This window comes from Vicugna pacos, unplaced genomic scaffold (genome assembly GCF_048564905.1).
Source record: "Vicugna pacos unplaced genomic scaffold, VicPac4 scaffold_19, whole genome shotgun sequence".
NCBI lineage: Eukaryota > Metazoa > Chordata > Mammalia > Artiodactyla > Camelidae > Vicugna > Vicugna pacos.
This window is the reverse complement of record NW_027328740.1, coordinates 38,416,096-38,443,289: the sequence shown is the minus strand read 5'-3', so window position 1 is coordinate 38,443,289 and position 27,194 is coordinate 38,416,096. Positions and strand designations below refer to the sequence as shown.

General features: G+C 48.2%; 1 protein-coding gene and 1 long non-coding RNA gene across 3 annotated transcripts; both read left to right on the top strand.

The window, feature by feature from the left end:
* LOC140693406 (uncharacterized) lies at nt 1-13,330 on the top strand. Its single transcript, XM_072957285.1, has 10 exons — nt 1-257; nt 523-721; nt 2,833-3,007; nt 3,126-3,207; nt 6,442-6,528; nt 6,863-6,933; nt 8,117-8,204; nt 10,407-10,539; nt 10,927-10,980; nt 13,220-13,330. Exons 6-10 carry the CDS (start codon nt 6,895-6,897, stop codon nt 13,221-13,223), a joined length of 318 nt encoding a protein of 105 aa, XP_072813386.1. The 5' UTR covers nt 1-257; nt 523-721; nt 2,833-3,007; nt 3,126-3,207; nt 6,442-6,528; nt 6,863-6,894; the 3' UTR covers nt 13,224-13,330.
* Nucleotides 13,331-15,001: 1,671 nt separating this feature from the next.
* On the top strand, nt 15,002-26,047 carry LOC140693418 (uncharacterized). 2 transcript variants are annotated; one of them, XR_012069181.1, is made up of 3 exons: nt 15,002-15,278; nt 22,544-22,703; nt 25,781-26,047. It is a non-coding gene; the product is annotated as an uncharacterized lncRNA (long non-coding RNA). The 2 variants fall into 2 exon arrangements; XR_012069182.1 differs by lacking the exon at nt 25,781-26,047 and adding an exon at nt 23,108-23,370.
* The last annotated feature ends 1,147 nt before the right edge of the window (nt 26,048-27,194 follow it).

Sequence of the window (27,194 nt, the reverse complement as noted above, 5' to 3'; positions counted from 1 at the left end):
GAAATCTTTAGACAAGTTACTGAAAGTAACTTCCAGCTTTACCGGGAAAGACCTCATTCCAATGTTTAAGGCTAGTTGACAGGGTGTCAAATTGCTTAACCACTCACATCTGAGCAAGTGCTACCTCTCTCTCCAGCTCCCCGCAGCATCCACCTGTGGCAACTTGGCCAAAAGAAGGCAAGAAAGCTCTTTCCCCTCGCCAGCACCAGCGTGGCTTTGGAGTCAGTGGAGGCTGAGAGAAAGAGCCCCGCCCTGAGGTTTGAGGGGCCTCCAGCCACAGCCAGAGGAGCGGGGGTTTTCAGAGTGGCCCAGCAGGGAAACCAGGCAAGGCCACCTGGCCCAAGTCTTCCCTGCCCAGAGAGCCCCATGAACTGCTTTGGGCCACACTCCCCGTTTGGGCCCCCTGCAAAAAGATACCACGGGAGCCACACCTGAGAAGGCAGAAGGACAGCCCTTTAGCCTGGGGTCCCAGCAGGTGTGTCCTGTGAGACCTGTGGCCACATAAGTTCCTTGTCTCTCCAGGTCACTGAAGGGACTGTGCTGGGCATCTTGGTGGTCAGGGACATGGGAACACCTCTAAACTCTGAAGAAGGACAGAGAGACTCTTCCTGGAAGCAAGGATTCCAGGGAGACACCTTGCCCAGAACTGGGGGACTGTGTCCTGAGCAGACCCCTGGGAGGCAATGTGGGGCTGTGGGGTCCTCTTCTGAGAAGGGAGCAGGTGAGTTTTCCGGGGGTGGGGTCCTGCTTTGTCCAGATATGTCCTTGTGTAAGACTCATTTACAAACACCTCCAAGTCCACCTAGGGGTGGCCCCAGAGGTGGGGGTAGAGGAGGAGAGTGAAGGGTGCAGACTTAGGGCCCCCTGAGCCACCCAGGGAGCCAAGGGTCAGTGGGAACATCTTGGGAGTCTAGTGCAGGGGTGGAGGACGAGCACTAAGAACATGCCAAGTCATGCAATAAAGTGACCCGTGACCACGAGACACAGGTGGCCGTACACCAAAAGAGGCAGATAGAAATTTAGACCCAGGATCTGAGAACCTTGAGAGGGGCTGGAGGGTCCCAGGAACCCTCAGGAACAGCTCTTCTAGGGGCACAGACATCCCAATACACACATTTCTCATGGAAGCTTTTTGGGGTGCAGAGTGAGTTACCAGGATCCTGAACTTAGTATGGAATCACGGTTCCTGGCAATAAATTGCTGTCATTTGTCCCTGGACATGCACAGGGGAGCTGACTGCTGTGGGGGTCACTGCAGGACTAGAATCTTCTGGTGTCTGCTCTGTGACCACAGAAACCCAGGGGGATTTCTCAACAGGAGAACCTGGAGACCATGCCTGCAAGGACCACCCTCATGGGATGGCCAAGGAGCTCGTGGTACCCAGGTCACCAAGTGACGAAGTTGTGAGGTTGCCTGGGGAATCGTGGGGGCATGTAGATTTCTGAGGTCAGCACGTGGGCCCAGCACTGCTGGATGGTCTGCACAAAGAGGGGCCTGCCCTCCTGATGATGGCTCTTAACACCTGCAGGGAAACTGCTCCCAGGGCTCCTGGAGGTCCATATTGAGAGTGTCCTGCCAGCCTTGTGGGGTCACCTTCCCCTGATGCAGAAGCAGACCTCTCTCCCTTGAGGCCCAGGGGACACCTGGCTCAGGTGCCACCTGTGTGCCCTGGACACGCAGAGCCCCAGAGCTCTGGCACAGCCTGGGGTGTGGTGGTGTCCGGGCAAGAAAGGCCCTGGGAAGGGGGTCATTCAAGGGCAGAGGCCACTCTGCAGGGATGCTGGACCTGGCAGCAATGCACTGCTTCAGTACTCCCTTGGGTTGGGTCTCCAACCTGTGGGATGGAAGGGCCACTCCTTCCTGTGTTGCAGTCGGGGGAACTAGATCCATCGTCAAGGTCAGCCCTGAAAATGGAGGCTGCGCTACCTCCATTCCTGGAAAGAAAATCAGTCCCCTCCAGTCCAGGTGATTCAGAAAGTCATTCAGCAATGTTCGGGGCCCCCACTTTAGGCTTTGAATTAGAGCTGAGCGGCTTAGGAGGCCAGATCCCTGACCGTGGCTCCAGGAGCAGGTTTTCTGCTGGGGGACAGGATCCTCACAAACACCTGTGTCTTTGTGGGACACTCCCCTCTGACAAGCTGGGAGGCAGGGTGCAGTTGTGGGAAATCGTGTTTACATGAGCAGAGGGCCACCATGTGGTGGGGGCACAGGAGACTGTGAGAATGAGTCCCACAGCCTTTCTGGAATCAAAAAACTGGCAAATGTGAAAAAGTGCATAATTTGTTTTATTGAACAGGCTGCTTATGTACATTTGGAGGACCAGGTTCAATGACTCAGCATCCCTCCAGGACAATAGCCTCAAGAGAAGAACAGACAGAGCAGGAGGAGATCTGGGGTTTCTCCCAGGAATGAGGTGGAACAGGGATTTCTGCAGATTTGCAAGGAGTCCCCGACCACTGAGCATGGGGTTACAGCCCCACGAGACCCCTGTCATGTTTGGCTTGGGCTCTGGTTCTGGCCTGCTCATGTATTCTTCCAGCAGAGTTCCAGAAACTCAGAGGGTGGACTTAGAGGGGCTGCGTTTGGAACCTAGTGAGGAGTTGGAGGGTCCTTTATATTGAGTCCCTTCATCCTAATCACCGTAGCTGAAGCCCAACACCCCCCAGGCCCCCATGGTTGCCGTGGAGGGAGAACAAGCCTGGCAGGCGACCTAGGGGTCCCACTACTGTGTCCTTCCCTTGTCTTCGTTCCCTTTCACCCCGGAAGGTGTGATTGTCTCGTGTCATGGTGGCCTCCACAATGTCCCTCCCGGTAATCTCTCTTCTCCATCAGGTGGGGTTCCCAACCCCGCTCAGCCTTCTCTGCATGGATGCTGAAGGACCAGGCCCACCTGAAGTTCTGAGCTCGAGCAGTAAGGTGGAAACAAAGAAACCAATGGAAAAAAGAAGCAAGTGATTGTGGCAAAGCTCCCCACCACAGAGAAGCTGCCCTGAGTGGAAGGGAGAGTGTGGGCATGCCCGTTTGTTTCCTATCTCCCAGTGCTCTTAGCTTTCTTATTGCCTACCTGCATGGTTACAACAAAATGATCTGCAAAACTGAAAATATTTACTCTCTTGCTTTTACAGAAAAGGCTGGCCAGCCTCTGGTCCGGTACCAGGCAAGAGATTGGAGTTCCTTTCCAGTTTGGAAACATCTTGGCAGGCCCAGGTTTGCAAAGGTCTTTAAGAGTAGTTACGGAGTTTTGCTTTTAAACTTTTTTACGGCTGTATATACTTGTGAGATGTGGTTGTGATGTATAATTCTGAGCCGGGATTTTCTCAAACTGTTTCTCACTTCTTATACCAGACATTCCTAAATTCCAAGTGGAACTGCATATTAAGGAAGCCATGGAATTTAGCAAAAGGATACAGATCTCATTTCCTTTTAAGCATCGGTGTACCTCCATCATGGCAGTATTTGTTATGTGTTATTGATAGGGGAACTAAGTAGTAAACAGATTAATAGAAAATAGGGGATTTTAGGTACACAGGTTCATCTTTTCAACATTGTTTGTAATATTTGCAGTTTAAGATGACCATTCCTGAGAAACAGGCAGCCTCTTAGAATGAAATAGCATTTCCTCTGAACCATAATTAATTTTTATTTTGTAGACAGCAGGAAGGGTAATAACACGTCACACATTTGGGGACGTCAAAGAGAAAATGTAACTTTCTGGGAGCGCACTCCCCCGCCTCCCCCTGCCCTTTTTACTGTCCCATTCTCCCTGGAAGGCTCTTTCTTATCTTCTGCTCATGGCTCCAGTAACTCTTTCTTCCTCCTTGTTCCTCAGCTGGTAAGGTTAGTTTTCTACTTTGAACAAGCAAACAAGCCAACAGAAGAGAAATTTCACAAGCAACTCCCAGCACATCCGCTCGCCTTCTGATGTCTGTGACCTCACTCTCGGTGCCCCACCGCTTATTAAAAGTGGCATCGAAAGCCAGTTCCTCCAAAAGTCCCCGAGGCCCCATCCCTCCCATCTTCTCTGGGTTGTCACTCCCAAAACCATCCTCTCTTTCACTGCCTCATCTATTTTGTTCTCCTGCTAGTTGGCACCATCAGTATATAAACGTCCATCCTCTTAAACCAACAGCACTCCTTGACCCTAATTCACCCCCACCAATTGCCACCCTGTGTCTTTGCAGCAAATCTTTAAGGAGTTGTTTAAACTCACTGTCTGCATCTTCTCTTGAGCCATCCCCTTTTACACCCATTCTGGCTTTTCGCCTGATCCCTCGCTCTATGGAAACTGCCCTGTCAAGGCCATCAGTGACCCCATGTTGCTAAATATAGTGGTCAATTTTGACTCCTCATCATGCTTGGCCCCTCGGCAGCATTTGACCCAGCTCTTCCATCCCTCCTACCCCGTGTTCCTGCTTCACTCAACCCCCAGCCCATCTCTCTGTCTGTTTCTGCTTTTGGCCTGCTGGCTGGTCCTTTGCCAATGTCTCCTGTTTTTTCCAAACATATACTGTGGGTGTTCCCCAGGGTGGGTTCCTGGGCCTCTCCTCTCTCTCTCTGCTATTCCTTTGGTGGAAGCAACCCAGCCTTGGAAATTGGCATGCCATCAATTTCTCGATTTCTCCAAAATTCCCTGATTTCCCCTTTCCATCTGAGCCTTTATCCCTGAGACTCACATCACATTCTTTTCCTTTCATTCATCTTGCTTTCACATTCATACATATGTTCTACTATGAAATTACTTTTCCAAATTTTGAATCAGTACATATATATCATGTAAAATGCTCAAATATGTATTATTTCCACTAAGATGCTAATTCTACCTTAGAACATTTCTGCACTTCTGTATTTATGTGAATAAAGCGAATAGTATTTCTACAAGCCTCATAGTTAAACACTGTTAGTTTGGGGCTATTATGTAACATGAAATAATGGTACATCAACATAGTCGTTTTTCATTTATTTTTATGTAACACCGAGATGAGGTTTTTGCCCTGAAGACTGGTTTTATTGAAATTTTACCTACGTTACGGACAGTCAGTTTATGTGAAAGCCCTCATTTCTCCCCTTTTTGATATATGCTCCATTTGGCTATATATAACATATAACTTGGCATGAAACAAAATTCCCAAATCATTCACATAATACAATTAATATGTTTAATTATATTTTTTAAATGTTAAAAAGAAAAAGAAAACAGATTCCTCTACCTATTAGGCACTTCTGTGGCAATATGTAACACACCCCTTAACCATGACATTGAAGAACTGAGCTGATACCAGCCCCTTTCCACCTGCTCAGCCCCACCTTTTCCCATCCCCTTTCCCATCCGGAGAGGACATCCCTCCCATTGTCCAGGCCCAGATGTTGGAACCATGTCCTTTCTCTCTCTTTCTTTTACACTCACAGACAGCAAATCCAGCTTGTTAGAAAATTCTGGATATTCTGTCTTAATTAAATACCTGCTCTCTGCTCCCCGCCCTCCTAAGAGCCACCTTCAGCCTTTCCTGGATACCAATAGCCTTCTGTTTCCATCTTTGCTTTCCTACAATCTCTCATCCACAGAGAGTCAGAGGGAGCCTGTAAAAACATACATTGGGGGTGGTGGGTGTTGCTCAGTGGTAGGGCGCATGCTTAGCATGCTTGAGATCCTGGGTTCAATCACCAGCACATTCATTAAAATAAATAAATTACTTCCCCCCAAAAAACACAAACACAAAAGCATAAGTTGGACTACATCACCCCTCCCCTCAAAACTCACTAAACGGGTCACCATGTCATTAGGAGCCAAAGTCGTCACAAAGGCCTCAGGACCCGGCGTGCTCTGCCTCTCTGCCCACACTCTCCCCCTCACTCTGGGGGCCTCTGGCTCCGGCTCTTCCTTCTTCCTCCGGATCTATTCTGCTTCAAGTTCATTACTCCGTGAGATCTGCCAGGATTGCCTTATTCTCTCCTGCCTGCCTCCCACCCCACCGCCATCACCCGAGTTTGCTCATATCACTCTTTTTAAAAAATTTTTCCAAACTCTTGCTACCCCAACATGCTGCCTGTTTCCTCTGCTAAAATTCTGAGCCCCCAGTGATGGGGAGTCATGTCTATTTTGTTGACTGATAAAGCCCGAGAGCCTTGGGAACGGTCTAGTTAGGAGATTCCCGTATGTAGTAGGAGCTTATACACATTTGCTGAATGAATGTAGATGCCCTGGTCCAATCCGATGGAGCACTTCTGTGACGTGCTCAAAGAATAACTCTCCTTTCCACCTGAGAGGGGGTGACAACTTCCCTGCTGATTAAAGGCAAGAACTTTTTGCTTTATGCTGTTAACCTTAGGCGGGGAGACTGGGGGATCTTCATATATATTTTTAAATTTGGTTCACTCTGCAGTTGGTCTTTGGTCTCTGTATAATTTTGAGAAACTCTTTATAAGTGATCATTCTTTGATCAGATTGAACAGGTTCCAGGGGGAAGGACCAAGCCTGTCCCATCAGCCATCCTATGTGTCTTGTCCTGGGACCCAGTGGATGCTCAGCATGTAAGTGAACCGACAGGAGTGAGTGAAGAGATGGGAGCATCTCATTATTGTGGCGGATCTCTGTCCAATGCCTTGAGATTTGGGGAAGGGTTTACGAGTGCAGAAGGGAGAGGTCAGGTCCTCTGTGCTTTTCCTGAGTGCCCTGGCCTTACCCATTCCCCCAGCCCCCTCTGGGCAGCCAAGCCAAGGAGCTGGGCCACCAGGGGTTGTGCTGATCAATAATCCACCTTCACCCCAATTCCGGGGGTAGGTACACATGGTTGTAGACACTGGAGTCAGGTCCTTGGAGGAATTCCTCACCGAACTATGTTTTGGACCTTTTATTTTTCTCTAGAACCTCCAGCTGAAGAAGATTGTCTTAGACACATGAAAGTTGAGGACACCTTCTGTCCCCTCGCAACCCAGGTGGGCCTGGGAGTCTGCTTTTTCTATTGCCGATGGGCTCGTGTTGATTTGGGCATCCCTGTGCCTGAATTCCTGCAGTACACTCGGTGGTAAGGATGGGGGTGCCTGGCAGGGAGGGAAGCGGGTTGGGAGACTGTACAGCTGGGCTGATGTTAACCTGGGGTGAGCGGGAGCTTGCTGATGCATGGCATCTCGGGGCAGGGAACTCTCCACACTCAAGAGGGGTTCCCACTCCCGCAGGGTCCCTTTGATCAGGGTGCTGGGCTGTCAGGGGACCACAGGGGTCCCAGTGAGGATTAGGGTGCCTTCAGGCAATGGGAAGTGTGGGGTCCAGTGGCAATTGAATTAACTGTGCACCCAAACCCAGCCCCCACCTCTTTCAGCCTGTTTCCTAATCTGCAAAACTGGAATGTTATTAAACATCTCGCGGGGTCATTGATGGGCTGGGACAGACTACACAGTCAGGAGCTGGAATTCTTCTGTCCCCTGATTGTTTGCCTTCTTTCTGACTATTTGCTCTCACAAGCTCAGTCTCTCTGTCTCTCGCTCTTTCACTTCTAAGTTTCTCTCATGCTCTGGTTTCATTTGATTTCCAACCACCGCCCCTCCCCTCCGCCAAACTCCAGATGAGTGAACTTGATTTCTATGTGTCAGTTCCAAATTCCCAGGAAAGATGCTCTGTCACCCTCTGGATCTTCTGTCCAACCCATGAGTTGTGGCCAGATGAGCGAGTCCCTCTGGGACCAGCAGAGGGTCTCTGCCCAGCCCCCAGCCACCACTGTGGGAGCACAGAGCTCTCCGTGGAGGAAGTACTGGCTGTGACCTTGTGTCACTAAGTGTGAATTTATGTCTTCTCTTGAACCACCTTCATCCTCCTAAACAAAGATGAAAATTAAACACTCCCGGGATTTGTGTCATGGAACACTCAGGGTGGGGGCTAATGGGGCTGGAATTTCTGCTGTATTTAAGGGGCTACAGTGAATCCCCAACGAGAGCCTGCAAAGGGAACAGCACCGGCCCCACCCGGCACTTAGGGCGCTGAGTCTGCGTGACGTTGAGCCAGGCTTCTGACCACAGCTCAGGGGTCTGGTCTGACCAGTTAGCCTTTGAAACCAACCAGCTTTGGATTCCTCAATCCCACCCTGAGGTTTTACCTGAACCATCAGCTTCTGTATCTCTGAAGACAGATGCTGAGGACCCTTCACGTAAGCCGTTCGCACAGCCCTGTTCAGGCCTTTGTGCTGCACGGTCTGCCCGGCGAGCTGACCGAGGTTGGTATTTTACTGATGTTAGAAGTAGTCTGGTTTCCCGATGTACTGTTTCACTGAACAAGCAACAGAAGCCACTTCTCGCTGATAAAAGCAGAAAAGGGACATAATGAAAAGATACTGGGAGGGTGTGTGGAGTGGCCAGGACCGGAGCCAACCCAGGAGCTGTAGGAGGTGTTAGGGAGCCCCAGGCACCAGGCTGGGAGGGGTGCTACCGGGCCCCCTGCCACCCCAGAAGGGACCCCCCTCCACCCGACCCTCCACCTCACTCACTGCAGGTTCATGTCCCGGCAGGGCCAGGTCACACTGAAGCCACCAGCACACACCTCAGTTGGGGAGCTGGCCCCGTCTGAGCTGCGGGCGTGCCTGGTGTGGGGAGAGGCCCAGTTAGAGGAAGGCAGTTCCCCTACTGTTCCGAGTTAAGGTGCAAGTCAGTGCCCATCACTCAGGAGAGCCAGGCTGGACGGACCTCATTGTGGTGACTAGGCTGTCTGAGTTCACTTATTACTTTCTATGTTTGAAGGCCCTGGAGGGAGAAAAAGTGAAGGTTCTAGTACTTATTTTGTGTTTCCCACGTACCAGGTGTGGTAAACAAGCCACTTCAGACAAGGCCCGGAGCAACCACGTAAATAGGCCACGGAGCAAGTCGTGCAGTCAGGCCTCTGTGGTCCCGAAACCCGTGTCCCCATCGGCTCCATAGTTACCAGTGGAAACTAGGGGGATTTATGGGACTGTGTGCTCCTGTGAGGGCTGGGATATGTGTGTTTAAGTCCACATCTTCAGAAACTCGGCTAGAACCACAGCCACTGATTGCACGGTGGCAGAGGAAGGGAGGATTCCAGCCTCTGGTCCAGCTCGTGTGGAGCTCAGAAGTTCTTCCTCCTGTCCTGAAAATAACACCAAATCTGAGGGAGCTGCAAACCCACTGCTCTTCTTAGATCCCAGAAGACTGAGGGGGAAAGCTGCTTCCAACCCAGAGAGGTTGCAAAGGGAACAGCGGGCAGGCTTGGAGAGTCACAGCTCCCAAGGCAGAACCTGCTTTTGTAAGAACCCTGGGGGCAGGCAGATTTAACAGGTCCCTGAGGCCAGCAGGAGGCTCAGTGTGGGGAAATCAGAGTGTGACAACTCCAGGGGGCCAGTCAGAGGGGCCCCATGCTCTTTTTCATGTATTTTACATCCAGGACCGTGTCCTGTTCTCAGAATGAAGGTCAGAGGATAACTCCTCATGCTTCCTGCCTGGAGAGGAGAAAATAACTGTATTGAAATACACCCAGAACATTCTGTTTCATTGGGGGAAGTTGTTTTTTGTTTGTTTTTTTAATGAGAAATTATTTTACCAGAGCCTAACCAACCTGGGAGAAGGGAAATCCCTTCTGTGTCACCCAAATTGGGGTGGGGGGAAAGAGACACACTTGTGGAGGTCACAGCTCAGGGCACAGGCTCAATGAGAACTAATCACAGGACTGCAGATGCCCTGCTCTGTCCCGCTCCCCCAACACCTTACCTCCATGTCAGTAGGGCCCGTGTGTAATAACAGGAATAATACTAACAGAAGTAAATGTCTCAGGAGTGTCTAGGGAAAACCCAAAGACAGCGGGGAGATGAAAACAAGGACACACAGGCTGTTTTAGCCTCTCACACCAATAGCTGTAGCAAACTACACACAGCCCAGCCCCAGTAGATAAACAGACAACCTCACAGAAGAAATTATTTATTTTGGTTCTCTTACCCAGTGCATTCCATGGTGCATCCTCGCCTAGAATTGAGTGGAAGCAAGTCCATCTCAGAAGGGACATAACTGAAGAGGGATGGCTTCCCAGACTCTGAGGGGCAGAGAGAGCACCAGCCTGGGTTAGAGAAAGGTGAGGGGTGGGGTAGGGTGTGGGCTGCCTTCTTCCCCATATAAGGAACCTTCCTGAGGCCAGCACAGTAGGAGGGAGGGCCATGGGGTGGAAGCAGCCAGACTTCATCCTGAGAACTGTTGGGATGCCTCAAAGGGACCATTCAGGTGCCCAAACTGGGCCCTGATTGAGGGAGCCAGTCGGTCTGACTCAGAGCCCAGGACTGAGGTGGGCTCACAGCAGGCCGGTATTACTTGGCCGGATCCATTTCACTTCTCCGAAGCCCTGTGTAAAACATGAAGCGTGGACGGCCTGGTGAGCACAGCTCTGCCCTCAAGACCGGTTTCAACTCCTCTCTTCCCAGAGAACAGCATCTCTGAACCCGTCCTGGGTGACCTCACAGAGATCACCCTAGTGGCCCAGGCTAGTGACCGGGAACATGTACCTTCCTGCAGGCAAACCCTGACGTCCACTGATGCATCATATACTGGCAAAGAGTGAGTCACTGTGCATTGGTCTAACAGCAGAGACTCTGCCAAAGGCCCAAGAGGTGGTGTGTGGGACATGCAGGGGTGCAGGAGTGTAAGCAGTGCAAAAGTGTAACTGGTGACAGGGGTGCAGGGGCTGTGGAGGGCGCAGGCATTTCAGGGGATGTGGGGGTGGAGGGGTGCAGAATTGCAGAGAGTAGCAGGGGTGCAGAGGTGCAGGGAGTGTAGGGATGCAGGGAGGTGCTCAGGGACCTGGCCAGGATAAGAAGGCAAGTGCACATCCTTGCAGTCAGCCTGACCCCGGTAGGCTATTGCAATGCTTTTGGGCTGCGGCGGCGGCGGTGGCGGTTGGGAGGCTGCCCGGGCAAGCCGATCGATTTCTTCTCTTCCCTGCAGCCTGGCCTGGGGTGGGGCTTGGCCGCCGGAGATTCGCCAGATGTTGCACTCCAGGTAAGCTTGCTCCTGGTAGGTGGGGCGGTTAGGTCAGAAGGCAGTGGCAGCGGCAGAGGGGCGGAGCGGGTCTACCCCTGGTGAACGGGTGGAATAGCTGCCTTGTCCCGGCTGCTGGGCCTGGGAGCGGCCTCTTCTTCCCCAGGTCGCCGGACACTCCTGTCCCACTCAGCTTGCTGAGTGCGGAGTGGGGGCGGGGCCGTTAAGGTGCGGGACCCACGGGGGGAGGGAGGCTGCCGCGGGGGAGCCGATCAATTCGCTCCGCTCTCCCCAGAGGCGGAGCCAGGGGCGGCTTCTGCTGCCCTAGAGGCGGGACGCGGGTCTCCAGATGAACTTGCTCCTGGGAGGCGGCGGCGGAGGCGGCAGGGGCAGGGGATGTGTTCCAGGGAGTTGCTCCATTTCTTCTCTCCCCCACGGCCTGGCTTGGGGGCGACGTCTGCCGCCGGAGATTTGCCTCAGGTCCGACTCCAGGTGAGCTTGCTCCTGGGAGATGGGTGCGGTGCGGTCAGGGGGCTGGTAAGGTGGTGGCTGCAGGCATAGGGAGGCTGCCCCGGAGGAGACTGTGGATTAGCTCCATGTCTGCACCGCGTGGCCTGAAGGCGGCCTCTGCTGCCCCAGGTCCCGGGACACCCCTGTCCCACTTTGCCTGCTGGGGGCGGGAGGCAGGGTAGTCAGGGTGCAGGGGTGGCGGTGGTCGGGGGCCTGCAGCGGGGGAGCGGACCATTTGCTCCCATCTTCCCCGCGTCTTGTCCTGGGGGCGGTCGCTGTTGCCCTGTGTTATGAGACGCGTGTATCCTAGTCGGCCTGACCCCGGGAGTTGGACTTGGTACTTTGGGGGTGGTGGCAGCAGCGGCAGGTTTTCCCATGGAACTTGTCCATTTGCTCCCACTTCCCCCCATGGTTTGCCCTGGGGGCGGTCCCTGTTGTCCCAAGTTCGTCGGACGTCCATCTCCAGGTCAGCCTGCTCCCTAGAGGAGGCCACTGTGAGGTCATGGGCAAGAGTGGTGGCTGCTGCGGGGGTAGGGGCTGCCTTGGGGAGCTGGTGGATTGGCTCCCGTCTCCCCGATGGCCTGGTGTGGGAGTGGCCTCTCCTGCCCCAGGTCACCAGACGCACCTGTCCCACTCAGCCTGCTGGGGGAGGGGCGCCCTGGGCGGTGCCTTTAAGGTGCGGGGGTGGCGATGGCGGGGGTAGAAGACCTGCAGCGCGGAGCCTGTCAATTTGCTCTCCTCTTCCCCGTGACCAATCCTGGGGGCGTCCTCTGCTGCCCAAGAAGCCGGATGCCCGTCTCCAGGTCAGCTTGCTCCTGGGAGACGGGCCCGATGCGGTCAAGGGGCAGAGGCAGTTGCGACGGCCGGCTGCCCCGCCTAATGGGGCCACTTCTTCTCCTCTCCCCTGACCTGGCCTGGGGACGTCCTCTCTGGCGCAAGATTCGCCTGACACCCCACACCTGGTCTGATTGCTCCTGGAAGGTGGGCGCGGTGAGATCAGGAGGTGGAGAGGACAGGGGCTGCCCCTGGAGAGCTGGAGGATAAGCTCCAATCTCTCTGCAGGCCTGACGTGGGGGCGGCCTCTGCTGCCCCTCGTTCCCAGGTCACACTTCTTCGGGTCATATTTCCCCGGGGTTGCGGTAGGGTGCGGGGGCGTCGGGGTGTTGGCGGGGGTATGGAGCCTGTCACTCGGGAGCTGGGGGTTTAGCGCCCATCTTTTCCGCAGATTGGCCTGTGGGCAGCCTCTGTTGCTCCAGATCGCAAAGCAATTTCCCTGACAGCTTAGCCACCAGAGGTGGGCAGGATGGGCTGAGAGGGCTGAGGCAGCCGCCAAGGCAGCGACGGAGGGGGCTGTCCCTGGCCAGCTGGTCAATTTGTTCCCATCTCAACCTTTGCTGCCCCAGTTTCGCAGAACGCCCTTCTCCAGTTTATTCTTCTCCAGGGAGGTGGGCGCAGTGCATGCAGCCCGAGGTCTGGGCTCTCCCTTGGGAGGGGCAGAACTCTCTTGTTCTCCTTTGTCTTTATTCTTCAGCGAAGTGGTTACTGGACGCAATTCTTAATTCTGAGAAAGTGTAGCCTGTGTTATGGAAGAGCTGCTGGACAGTGAGGTTTCTGGGTGGATTTTCACATCAGCTGATGCCCCAGGCAGGCAGGAAAGCTATTACTCAGAGCTTCTTAGTCTGGGGTTGGGGATGGCCCCGCCATCCTTGCCATGCTTTTTAAAAATGTGTTACTCCCCTCTTTTTCCTAGGTGACATTTTAGGTTATTGGGTCTCAGATTGCTGGCACACTCATCCCTGTTCTCAGACATCTTTTAAACTTGGGTGAAGTGATAAGTAGGGGAAGATGATTTACTGAAAGCTAAGAATACTTAAATTCGCATTAAAGCTACATTCTGTCAATCTTTCTAAAATGATTTTCCTCTGATTCTAAATCCACGACCTAGTGAATGTTGTACTCCTGTGTAAAATCATTGATCTTCACATCACATTTGTTGAGTGGTCAACGAGATTTGTTAATTAGATTATTCCTGAAAGGAAAAGTTCAGGCTTTTCAGAATTCCTTGTCTGATGTCACCCAGGCAGTCACAGTAGAAGACAGAGCTGATATAAAAATCCCTCAGCTGCCTGAACTGCAAAGCTTCTGGGATTACTGATCCCTGAAATGCAGGTGACTCTTGATGATAATCTGGGGGATGGTTTAAATGATCAGATTCTTCCAGTCCTATAAATGGGTTCCGTGGCCCCAGCCCCGGGAGAACTGGACATAAGGGCCATATCGTGTGTGGTGGGATGGGAAGGCAAGGTGTAAGAGCTGGAATCACTGAGATTCCACACTCGCTAAACACAGACTCCAGAGCCTAATTGTTGTCAGGTTCTGTTCTGGATTTGAGAGTGTGTTCATACATGATTCTTGCCCTTCTGGAGTCACTGCCTGGGTGGAAGTAACCTTTACATAGATCTGTGGAGGATGACATTTAAGTAGATGGGCTGTTATGGTTCTCAATGTGCCCAGGCTTGCTCTTCCAGGCACTCGTGGGACTAACGCGAGTCATGTTATTCACTCATTCACTGATTTATTACCCTTGAATTGATCACTCGTCCCACAGTAAGTGAAACAAGGTAACAGGAAGCTGAGTTTTGTCCCCTCTCCTATCACTGATTGTTTTTCAGTCGGGCGCCCTGCGTATGCATTGTGAAACGGTGGTATTTCGTGCCCAATGGGGCAGCACTGTCAGTTCTGAGAATCAGGGGAGACACATGGGTAGGACAGCACCCTGACACACATGGCACCCCCCATCCCGTGAGACAGAATTGTCGATGCTCAGGTGACCCGATGTAGACTGCGGTGCTAAACCTGAGCATGTTTAGTTATCCTGGTGGCTATGAAAATACAGACTACCAGTCGCTACCTCTGGAGACTCTGAGGGTGTGCACCCCAGGATTCTGCATTTTAAGAAGCACTTTAACGAATCCTGATGAAGAGATCTGAGTGTCCCACGGAGAAACACTGGTGTGCGAGGCACCAATATTGAGGATTCTCAGGGAACGATGTCTTTTTAGGATGGTCCATGGGCCCTCACTTTAGACTTTTGCCTTGGGTTTAATTGTATGTGTTCAGAAGTGATGTCTTTCAATTCCAGTGCATGTCAGCATGCTCTGTGCAGGGATTTACTCTCAGTAGATGGCAAAAACTATGATTCTTCAGGTCACCGAGCTACACTGTGAACGATATTTTATTTTGGTTTTCTTTGTAGCAATGCAGAGTCTCCCGAGAAGAGATTTAGACTCAACAGCTTTGTGTCAGACTTTGGAAGACCGCTGCTGCCCAAGGTGTTCTCTGGCAGTGCAATGACGAATCTAGGTCCCTCTTTCACTGCTACATCAATGAAGTGGACCACTTGGACAAGGCCAAAGCTGGTATCCCTACCATAGCCCTTTACAGTGTTATTCGGCTCCAGGAAGCCATCAGATGCAGCAGGTGGCCAGAGGAGGAGCCGAACAGACTCATGAAATGTGACATCCCCAACTTTATCAACACGGACCAGAACTCTGCCTTTGTGGAAGATGATTTCCTGATTTTGTAACTACCGATTGTTCTAGAAAATAAGCCAGTTGCCCAGAACTCACACAAAGACTTGAATTGAGAAACGTGCTTTCTCAGGTATCTTTCTGAAGATGTGAAGTCTGTCTTTGTATGGAAGGAAGTCCCCTTTCACAAAACTGAATGTGTTTGTGTCTGAGAGAGGGAAATGGAGACAGAAAGACGAAGAAGCAGAAGAGAGCCCCCTCAGAAGAGATCTAGTTAAGGTGAGTTTTTGTGCCTTTAAAAAACATTTGGGGTTTTAGGGGGAACAAAGTATTTACACTGTCTTATTCTCCTCATTGGAAACCTTGGCCCCGTCGTCAGAGTCAGCGGCCTTGAACGGGGGTTGCACGCTGCGTTTCACCTGGCACTGCCACTTCCACGCTCTGCCTTTAGCACGTTGCTTTGCCTGTCAGGGTTGCCACCCTTTTAACTGTAAGGTGAGGAGTCTGGAGTAGATGATCCACCCCAGCTCTGCTGTTTTGCAAATTTCTGATTTCGTATTCGGATGAGTCTGGGATACACCCAGAGCAGTATAAACCAGGCCCTACCTCCTGCCTATTGCTGGGGCATCCCTCAGGTCTGTGCCTTCTACTCAACCCTTTACTGAGCCCAGCTTTTGTCAGGAGCCCAAGTGCCTACCGGGATGGCAGGGGACTTGTCTTTCGTGGTCACGGTGGCCAAGAATTCTATTGGTGTGCTGAAACAACTCTTCTGAGATCCTCCACCCACCCCTGCTCAAACCTAATGACAGCACTACGGTTCCTTTCCTAGGAGGAGGATCAATCCATGGTGCATTTTATGACAATCCTGTCCCCAGGGATGCACGGAAGTTTATCAGCTGAGTGAGGGGAGGTGCCTCTGTGTCCCTGTATCTCTGTCTGCTGACAGTTCGCTGCCACCGGCTACTGAACAAGAAAAGTGCTATTCACCATGTTGTGTGTTTTCCAAATGTGTAGGTGATGGTCTTGTGGCTCGTGCGTGGGCTTTGATTTGGGATGGTGAAGGGCTTATAAATACCTCATCAACATGTATTCGAGGTGGCCTGGTGCCACACAGATTTGATTCATGAAGCCATCAAGCCTGCACACTGGTTTGGAAACAACTTGGTTTTGATCATTCACACTGCATGCATGACTCGCTGCTAATCTCTGGGTGGTTTTTTCATTTCAGATTTATTCACCCCATGTCTTGCTTAAGCTGAAAAATACATTTATTTCACCAGAATATTCTCTGATTCTTTGTTTACACACATCCAGTTTTTTTAATTCCTTTAAAAATGATTCTGTGTTTATAATGCCTCCTAATTTCTATCATCTCTATGTTGCCAGTGGCCTGAGACATGCACCAGATTTGATGCCGGAACAGTTCCACCAAAAGAAATCCCTTTGCCGTAATATCTTTTGAGGAAAATATTATTCTTTAAGGCTCTAACAGTAAATCGTAGAAGAAAGCATGGAACATTTCTTGTAGTTAATACATGTTCATGCGAAAAGAAATGATATTTTCATTAAACAATGTTGATTTTAATAACTTTTACAAATGTGAACATTATTATTCATAATTTAAGTAACCAGATAAAACCACAGTTATTTATTATGAAGATTGAAAACTATTTACATGGTCTCTTAATTAGAAGTAGCTTTATTAGAAGACTGAAGGGTATTTAAAAGATGGAAAAATACCCATGATGACACCATCATTTTTATTAACTAAATATCAAGAACTGTGCAGGGATAAGATTTAACCCTCTGCAAACTGCCAAGTTAGCATGAGGTAGTTTGTGGATGCTGCCAGAGGACAGGACACTCCCCCAGGATCAGAGACAAAGGACTCCCTGCCAGCACAGAAGGCAGCCTGTGGTTCAAGTTCATATTGGTTCCTGAGTTCCTTTCCTATTGCTGTTGTAACAAAGGACCACAGACTCAGTGGCTTAAAGCAATACACATTCATCTTCTCACTGTTCTAGGGTGCAGTAGTGCAAAGTCAATGTCAGTGGGCTAAAACCAAGGAGTGGCCAAGGCTAAGTTCCACACCTAGGCTCTTGGGAGGGATTCATCATCCTACCTTTCCCAGCTTGCAGAGGTGCTCACACTCCTTGGCCCAGGGCCCTGTGTCACTGTGACCTCTGCTGCCACTTTACATCTCTGTCTCTGACTATATAGATATAGAGGAAGAGTCTTCTACATCTGGTATGGACCCTTTTTCCTACATGGACATTGTATCCTTATTTATGTGCAGATGAAAACCCCTTCCCTCCAGGGTGCGGTGGCATCAGCTCACAAGATGACCACTCTGGGCTTTAAGTGTCCTCTTTGTATTGTCATCAGGGAACTTCTCTTTCCATAGTTAGCTCTGTGTTACTTTGTTGTTATATTTTACCCAGAATTACTGAAAGTTTTACTTAAAAGGGATCCTAATTAGCTCTGTTTACCTGTTTCCAGAGCTGAAAGCTTCAGTTCTAGAGTATCAGTTTGATTTTTCCTAAAAATACATTCCAGTATATTTCTCTGGTGAAAGTCTCTACCCTGTTATCTATTCTCCCATCATTTCCTTATTTTCTTGAATATATTAAAAGTATTTTATAGCCTTTATTGGTAACTCTGATGCCTACATCACCTGGGGTTTGCATCCTTTGTCTAATGCTCCTTATTCTCATGTTATCTGTCATATAGTCTGGACATGTTGCATGTCTAGAAATTCTTTATTACATGGCAGACATTGCAAATGAAAAATCCATGTTATCTTCTGTGAGAGCTTTTCTACCTTCCCGTTAGGCAGACAGTGTGAGCGACTGATCATGTCACTCCAATCAGGCGCTGAGGTGGATCAGGACTAAAGTGCCTTTTTTCTTAAAACAGCTTTGAGGTATACTTGGCAAAATAATTTTCACACGTTTAAAGTGTACAGCTTAATATGTTTTGACGTAAGAATATCCCCAAGGAACCATGACCACACTCAAGACAGTGAACATACCCATCACCCACAAAGCTTCTCTCCTGACTTTTTTTGTCCCTCCCTCCCTCCCCGTCTCTTCCCCTGGGAACCATTGATCTGCTTTCTATCACAACATATTGGTTTGCATTTTCAAGATCCTTATATGAATGGATTCATGCAGTATCTACTCTATGTTGTCTGACTTCTTTCATTCAGTGTAATTATTTTGAGAATCATCTGTGTTGCTGTATTAATAGCTTATTTGTCTTATAGTAGAGTATTGTTTAGTGCTGAGTTTTTACTGAAGAGTTTATTGTGAGCAGTGTTTGTATAGACCATCATTTCTTTCTGCATTTACTTCTTGATGGATGCATGGGTTATTTACAACTTGTGCTATTATAAATAAAATAGCAGTGAATATTTGGTTATAAGTCTTTGTATGGACATATGCTTTTCCTTTCTAAAGCACCAGATGAGGAATGTCTGGATTATATGGTACATAGGTGTTTACCTTTTTAAAAGAATCTGTTAAAGACTTTTCCAAAATGGTTGTACTATTTGAAATTCCTCGTGGTGTGTATCAGTTCTGGTTGCTCTACTTCCTTGCCAGCACCTTGTAAGGTCAGTCTTTCTAACTGTATTCATTCTAGTATGTATGTGAACTAGTATCTCACTGTGGTTTTTAAAAGTATTTCTCTAATCATTAATGACACCTTTAATCAGCATCTTTTCATATGCTTATTATCCATCTGGATATCTTTACTGAAGTGTGTTTTCTGGCCTCATTCATTCAGGTGTTTGAATTATTATTGAATTTTGAGACCTCTTTATTCTGGATCAGATACAAAGAGAGACCATTATCAGATATATGATCTGCAAATAGCTTCTGTCTATGGCTTGTTTTTCATTTGCTTAGCAGTGTTTAGAAGAGCATTGAAGAGTCTTCATGTTCATAAAGTTCACTCTATCAGTTTCTTTTTAAAATAGATGATACTTTTGGTGTCATAGCAAAGAAAAATTTGCCAAACCCAAGGCCATAAAGCTTAAGCCTATGCTTGTTCTCCTAGCTGTTTTATAGTTTTAGATTTCCTATTAAGATCTATGATCCATTTTGAGGTAAATTTTGTATATTTTGTGAGGTGTGAATCAAAGTTCATTTTTTTTTTTTGCGTATCACTATCTAATTGTTCCAGCACTACATGCTGAAAAGATCCTTTCTCCACAGCATCCTTTTTGAGAATCAATTGTCTGTATAAGTCTTGGTTTAGTTCTGAACATTCTATTGTGTTCCATTATTCTATTTTCCTGTTTTACACCAACACCCTAATTTCTGATTACTGTAGCTTTATAAAAAAAAAGTTTGAAAATCAGATAGTGCAAGTCTTCCAACATTGTTTTTCTTGTTCAAAGTTGTTTTGGATTTTTGGGATCCTTTGAATTTTTATATGAATTATAGAATAAGTTTTTAAATTCCTTACATCCTGTTCTGCCAAAATTCCACCCATGTCTTTGGCCGTCTCCAGAGCCACATTTTCTGAAGAAGTCTCTCTAGATCCCAGGTGAAAGGAATTTCCCTTTCGTCTGTGCTCAAATCACATTTGATATTATTTGATTCCATTTAATCATATTTGCCTGTATGTACTTGTCTGATCTTTCCAGCCATTTAGTAAATCTCAAAAGATTAGGAATCTTGACTTGGTTCCCTCTGTGTGCTGAGAAACTAGTTCTATGCTTTGCAGGAGTGAGCCCTGCAGTAAGAGGTATCTGCAGCACACATCTAGCTCATTGCTTGAATATTGTCAAGGAATTCTGCAGATTTAGAATTGTTTATTGATTGTTGTCTCCAAGACGGCTCAGTCTTTTTTATTTCTATTGCTACTGCTGCAGTTTCAAAGAACAATGGGCTAGTTATTTTGCAAATATCAAATCATACTCTAATTGTGTTGTCACGCAAATTATGTGCTGCTGTGTCTTAACAACCTGCTTAGTGTTCACAGGCTCCTTCACTCATGGAAAATTTGGGAGAATGTCATATCCTTAGAGATAGCAATGCTGTCTTTGGCGACCTGAGCAGCAGTATCTGAATTCACTCCTGCTATTTTTCCAGTGTCCCCTCTAGACCTCCTCCAGCCCTCCATGGGGGGCCCTGCAGTTCTGCCCTAGAAAAGCCTGTTGCTTCTCAGGAAGACTTCCCTATGAAACATAATCATGTCCTTCTTGTGGGGACATTCAGTCCAGAGACCTGAAAGCAGGGGAAAATGTTCAGCCTGCTTTTGGTAGAACCTAAATTCTTCCATACTTGTTAGAAGCAATTTCAATGAGGAAACTGTTTTGGCATCTAACAAATCAGCATAAATGACTGATGAGGAAGATCAGCTTCCCCATCCCACTCAGTCGTCATGTTGATGTGACACACACATTGGCAAACATTTTCCCCTGTGAGCAACGTAAAGTTCAAGACGTTATGAATGGCTTTTTATTTTTATTTCTTAGTCTTTCCACATTCACTGTGTCTCGTGAGATTATATGAATCCTGCTTATTTTCAGCCCAGCACTAAACTTTTTAAAAGGATCACGTGTTTAAAAGGCTAGTGGACACTTTTTTAGAAGACAGAAATCCTTAGATTTTGGTCCCAGAGTTGAATCTTGGTTAGTGGTGAATGAAAATTCCCGTTAAAATTTTAAATTCAGTGATATAAAGTCTTAAAAATAGTTAAATATTAGTCAATTTCATTAAACACTATAAGAGTTATTTACCTTTAAGCCTGTTTCTGGGGCAATTTTGCAATGATTCCCTCCCTTTATCGATTCCCTCTTTATCAGAATCCTTGAGAGGCCCCTGTCATCATTGTCAGTATCATCATTATCATCATGGAACTGATTCTTCTGGAAGATTCTAGGAAAATAAAGAGATGGACGGGATTATGTGTAGGTCAGTGTGTGCATGTACAATAAGAACAGCTGTCAGGCATTAGATGCAAGATACCCATTTCATTTAGGGGAGAATGTGGTCATGAAATCCTGATGTGGTGAATGAAGGAAGCGGTGGGAACAGGATAGTCAATGCAAAGGAGGAGGAAGTGAGTGAGTTGGAGAGCATAGATCCTTGGTTAGTTGATCAGCACATTGGTAAGAATGAGGGGAGTGTGATGGCAGAATCATGTCCCTCCCCAGCCACAGGGTAGCCACCTGTGACATGTTACTGTACATGGCAAAAGGGATGACAGATATTTTAGGATTAAAAATCTTAGAGGATTTCTGTCTCCTAAATTGTCTATTAGTTAGCCTTTAAACCCATGATACATTATTATAGATTAGTGCAGGGGCACAAATAAAAAGGATTCATATAATCTCACCAGACAAACTGAATGTAGAAAGGATAAGGAAGAAAAACAAAAAGTCACTTATAAGTGCCTTGAACCATAAATTGCTCATGAGGAAATGTTACACAAGGTGAATGTCACAGCCACATACATACTGCCTGAGTGGGATGGGACAAGGGGATCCTGAGATGAGACAATAGGGTGAGTAGTCTGGATTGTCCAGGTGGGCTGAATGTAATCACAGGGGTCCTTAAATTGGAGGATATTTCCCAGCTGAGTTTAAAATCAGAGGGAGGTGTAGCGATGGAGCAATGTTCAGAAAGGCTGCTGACCATGAAAATGGAGGAAGTTGAGGGGCACAAGCTAAGGAAGGTGGGTGACCTCTGTAAACTGGAAAAAAAAAAGGAAACATTCTCTTCTAGACCCTCTAGAAGGAAGGAACCCTGCTGGTATCTTGAATTTATCCCAATGAGAACTGTGTTGGATCTCTGACATCCACAGCCATAAGCTGATAAGTCTGTGCTGGTTTAAGCTATTAAGCTTAATGGAATTTGTTACAGTGGTAATAGGAAAATAACATAGTGAGCGGTAGTGTAAGGGATTAAAGGTCTAGGATGGGGTGTGGAGAGAATTCTGACATTTACACCTAAAAAACAACCAGGTGAAGTGGGAAGGTGTTTTAAGGAAGTCCTACCTGGCAGGGCTGTCAAGCAGACTGGAGTGAGCGAATCCTTGGAGTTAGAGGAATCAATTAAACCTCTACAAGGAAAATAAGAAATAAAATGTAGCAGGGCTTCAGTGTTAGTAGATGTAGGAATGGAAATGGGCAGAGAGATATAAACATTATTTTGAAATTAGCTACAGGTTTGATGACTGCATGTTTGGGAGAGTTAGCCGATGTGTGGACTGAATGCATCCCCTCAAAATCCATATGTCGAAACCTCATCTCCCAGGTTGATGATATAAGGATGCGGGGCCTTTGGGAGGTGATTAGTAGGATAAAATGAGGTCATGAGAGTATTGCCCTCATGAATGGTATTAGTGTTCTTATACAGGGCCCCAAAGTGCTTGCTTCTCTCTCCTCTCTGGGCCATGAAGATAGTGGGAAGACAGCCATCTTCGAGCTGGCAATCCTCTCCCAGATACATTGACCTTGAAAGCCTCAGCCTCCAAACCATAAGGAATATGCTGGTTGTTTAAGCCACCCGACACACGGTAATTTGTTACAGAATCCCAGACTGACGAAGACAGTGGAGAATGCCACTGCGTTTGGCACTGATTGCCTGGAGAATGCTGAAACCCAGGGAAGTGGGCAGCACAGACGTTTACTCATTTAATCCTGCCAACACTGTAGGGGATAGAGTCTACATTTTCCTCGCTATTTAAAAGGTAAGGAAAAAGAGGCACAAATAATAACAATGACAATGACAACAACAACAACAACAGCAACAATAATTTGTCCAAGATTCACACAGAACTCCCTGGAGGGAGAGTGAGAATTAATACTTATGCAGGCTGGCCCCAGAGCCCCTGCTCATAACTACTAAGTCAGATCACCTTGCTTATTTAGATCAGTTTTTTTTCAACTGTGATATGAGTGTACTGTGTCCAGTAACTTATAATTTCAAAATACCTCACTGTAAGGGAAACATTAGTTGCAGGCATTACAACCCACAGAAAGCTAGACATACAAAAATAACTTGTTAGGGCAAGATAACCAATAATGTTTTTAAATATTATACCTGCTGACCCTTTGCAATAAAGTGTTTATTTATAATTCTGTCTGGCTACAGAATAACATCATTATCCTGCATGTGGCTGGTGGCTCCCGTGTTGGACAGCACGGGTCTAGAGAATTTAAATGACTTGCCCAGCCTTGCCCAGGAAGCTCGTGGTGGGATCAGAGCTATAGTCTGGGACTGTTCCTTCCTATCCAACAATTCCCTCATGGAAGTTTAGAAGCTTCTCCTTTGGTGCCCAGCTGTCTATCCGTACTTATGACATCTTGTCAGGTGCCCCGGCCTGCTCCTGAACATCAGCCAGAACCCACTTCTGCTCTTTTTTGGCCAGGTAATACCTTCTAGCAACTTCCATTGCCTTCTTGGCATCAGTTTTTACATGGAAGGGTAGTGGCTAGAGAAGGAAATGTGTCCACATGACAGGTTTTTCATAAATATAGTAGGAGTGGTCAAGAGAAGAAAACCTCAGGAATACGAGTGGAAGCAGGTCATTTAATATACCAAATGCGTACTTTCAATGTATGTTTGTGTTTCCGAGTCCACGCTTGTTCTACTCGTGCATTATAGGCCAACACATCAGGAGACAAGGATTTGGGGCAAGAAATAGCGGCTTTAATTTGTAAAGCCAGCGGAGAAGATGGTAGACCAATGTCCTGGAGAACCATCATCCCAAGTCAGAATTCAGGCTCTTCTTATATTAAAAAGGGGAAGCGGGAATGCTTGGTTGTTGCAAACTTGGTGTATGAATTCTTTGTTGTTAGAATCCTTTGTTCTTGCAGCTCTTCACCTGGGTCAGATCCGTGTAAACCTCCAACAAGCAAATGTTATTTTCTATTCTGTATCTTGTTATCTTTATACGAATGGAAAAGTGATAATATCCTTCAAAGTCAGAGCCTTGAGAATAGGGTCTCCTGTATATTTCAGGATCTAGGCAACATTGTTTCACAAAAGGTGCAGAAACAGCAAGACTAAGCCTAGGAAACAGGGCACAGGTTTAAAGTCAAAGGAACAGATCTAATATGGAGTCAGATTTGTTCTTTCCTATTTCAGTAGTGCCATGGAGAAGGCACTGTGGGCAGCTTTCTGTAGGGTCCTGGAGGCTTTCTCTCTCAGCCTCTGTGCGCCTCTATTGAAAACCCGTCATCGCTATCTGGCCTGCTGGAAAACCAGTCCGCCTGTTTTGCCCTGAAGTTGTGTTCTGTTTATAACTCATCTCTACTCCTTGGAAAACAACTCAATAAAAACTCAGTTGGTTTCCCACCAGCCCTGAGCAGGGGTGAGGGATAGCATGTTATTATTTTATTAAAAAAATATATAAAAGAGTTTTAAAACAGCACTGGGCACATAGGAGAGAGACAATCAATGCTTCCTGGCTTAAATCGAAAATGATGACTCAGTGAGTCTATGGCTGCTGTATTTGCTGAGCTAGTTACTCCTTTGCTCCATTACACATTTATTTTAACTGAAAAAGAAATATATGCATATGGTTAAAAAAATTCAAACAGAGCAAAAAATACTCAAGTGAAAGAAGTTTTCCCTCATCCTCTGTTCTTACATGCCTCCCTGGAGATGCCAATGTTTACAATCCTTTGTGTGCTTTTCCAGATATGCTATGCAAGTTCCCACCAATGTATGTAAATTCCTTTAAAGTTTTACTTATTTTTAACTTTAAGGGATTTAAATCCTCAAGTGGCTTCTGCCACAGTAATAGAAAAGAAGAAATCTGACTCCATATTAGATCTGTTCCTTTGACTTTAACCCTGTGCTCTGTCTCCTAGGCTTCTTCTTGCTTGTAAAACAATGTTGCCTAGAGCCTAAAATATACAGGAGAGCCTATTCTGAAGGCTCTGACCTTTAAGGGTATTTAACACTTTTCCAATCATATAAAGATAACACGTTGCAGAATAGAAAATAACGTTTGTTTTGTTGGAGGTTTACAGGGATCTGACCCAGGGAGATAGCTGCAAGAACAAAGGATTCTAACAAGAAGGAATTCCTACACCAAGAAGTTTGCAAAAACCAAGCACATAGGAAAGCAGCCTGAATTCTGACTTGGGGAGATGGTTTTCCAGGACATTAGTTTGCCATCTAGGTCTACAGAAACTTGCTATTCCATGCCCCAACACTTGGTCTCCCAACTTACTGGCCTGTCCTGCACTGAGGAGAATGAATTTGGACTCAATAACACTTCTACCTACCTAGCAAGTTGGACACTGGGACTGAGGGCAGCTCTCCCACACACAGGGGCCTACGGTGAGCCCTTGATTATTCCCCGAGTTTGGGGTGTGGTTTACCCAGGAGGGATGGGGACTCTACACCAACACTCAGGCAGTCTGCTCCTTCTGGGGCTCTGACATTTTACCTCCCGCTCCCTGCCAGCCCAACATTTGGGACAGTGGAGCTAAGGCAGAGATCGTGCCTGCCTGTTTCCCAGCGTGTAAAAGGGGAATATGTACTCTTCCCAAGGTAGTTCTGAGAAACAACACCTGCGGGTGCTTGGTTCCCTGAGCAACAGTAAACCTAGCTCCTTGTGGGGGCAACGGGTATGATACCCGTAGGGTTTCTGCAGAGACCTTAGCTGGAGGGCTGGGCCAGGGACGTAAAATATGATCTGTGGGCAATAACGGGTAAGAGAAGGGTGTATAGGCAGGACTGCTGCCTCCTTCGGGGTGCCACAAGAGGTAAAACGCTTTCTCCCCATCTCTGTTACTCCCCTCCCAATTCCAGATAACTGCCTTCCCTCTGCTCCTCCTGTCCATGTGTCTCCCTCCACTTTTCCCCGCCTCCCCTCCTCCTCCCCTATTCTCCCTCCCTCGGTTCCCCTTCCCTCTCAGGACCCAGAGCGGATCGCTGGCCCTCCTGCGCATGCGCAGTTGCTGCCAGCTGGACCGCGGGTTGGAAGCTCCAGCTCCGAGCCGGGGATCGGCCCCAATGGCTTCTCAGCTCTGTCGCCCTGTAGGCCTTTGGCTACTGCCTGGGGCCGGGGCCTCTGGCTGTGGAAGTGCAAGGTGAGGGGATATCGGGAAAGGGGTGAGGCGGCTGCGGGAGGGCGGTCGGCGTGTCACAGCCCCCCAGGGCGCCAGTCAGCGTGTGTTCAGCTCGATTGCTCGGGCCAGACCCCTCTGCCCGCGCCACCTGCCCCGGCGCACCGGCCACAGCTGCCCAGGGCCAGGTGTGCCCCTGCCGCCTCTTGACCCAGCCGGGCTCCCCTCAGTCCGCGGCTGGCATCCGCTTCCCCTCTCCCGCCGGCGAGTCCTCCCCTCCCGGTCTTCCTCTCCTCGGCCGCCTGCCCGTCCCCACCAATGGGCGGGCTGTTTCCCGGGTGGGCGTGGTCTGCGGACCTGGACGGGAGCGGGCGGCTTATGCTGGTGCTGGGGCTGGCCTCCGAGCGGGGCTGCAGCCCGCACCCCCCCTTTCCCTCCCCCCTAGGGCTGCCCTCCTTTCCCTTTCACCCTCCCTCAGGACCAGCTCAGTGGCGTGTGTGCTGCTCCTGGGGCTGAGGGCCTCTGGCTGTAGCGCCCAGCTTCACCTGGTGGAGTCGGGAAAAGGGAGCATCAGTGCTGAGCAAGCTTCTGTCTCCTCCCTCAGTGTTTCTGCCGCAGGTAAGTACCTTGAACACTTTCAGGTATTATGATGGCGGTGCTTGTTGATGTCACGTGTTTTTATAGTGAGAGGGATTAACAGTGGTGAAAGCAGGGCTTGGTTCTGTTAAAAATGAGCTGAAGGCATGAAGCTGTGATATCCTCCTTCCTTCCCTCTCCAAGGGTGAAACGTGTGACCGTCGATTTTAAAAAGACAGTTACAGTCCCTAACTAGCCCAGCCCAGCTAGTGTGTGTTAACAGGAACAGCATCACCAGAGGCCTTGGAGACCCAGGGATATTGCAGTCCTAAAGAACTCCTGGCACAGTTTGGTTTGTATTGGTTTTTTGTTTTTCTTAAATTGTGGGACAGACTAGTGGTATAAAAAGAAAAATATTTGTCAAGAAATATTTTTTCATATAACAGCGTTATTGTGATATAGTTCACACACCATGAATTCCATCCATTTAAATGGTAAAATTCAGCAGCTTTTAGCATATTCACAGTTGTGCAACCATTATTATTCCAGAACGTTTTTATCACTTCAGAAAGAGCAGTGGA

What these genes read in the sequence shown, in the direction of transcription:
- LOC140693406 (XM_072957285.1), top strand. Translation starts at nt 6,895, where the DNA reads ATGAAAGTTGAGGACACCTTCTGTCCCCTCGCAACCCAG. An exon ending in TCTGTCCCCTCGCAACCCAG is followed by an intron (nt 6,934 to 8,116) that starts GTGGGCCTGGGA and finishes GTATCTCTGAAG; the next exon opens with ACAGATGCTGAGGACCCTTC. An exon ending in GCATCATATACTGGCAAAGA is followed by an intron (nt 10,540 to 10,926) that starts GTGAGTCACTGT and finishes TCTTCCCTGCAG; the next exon opens with CCTGGCCTGGGGTGGGGCTT.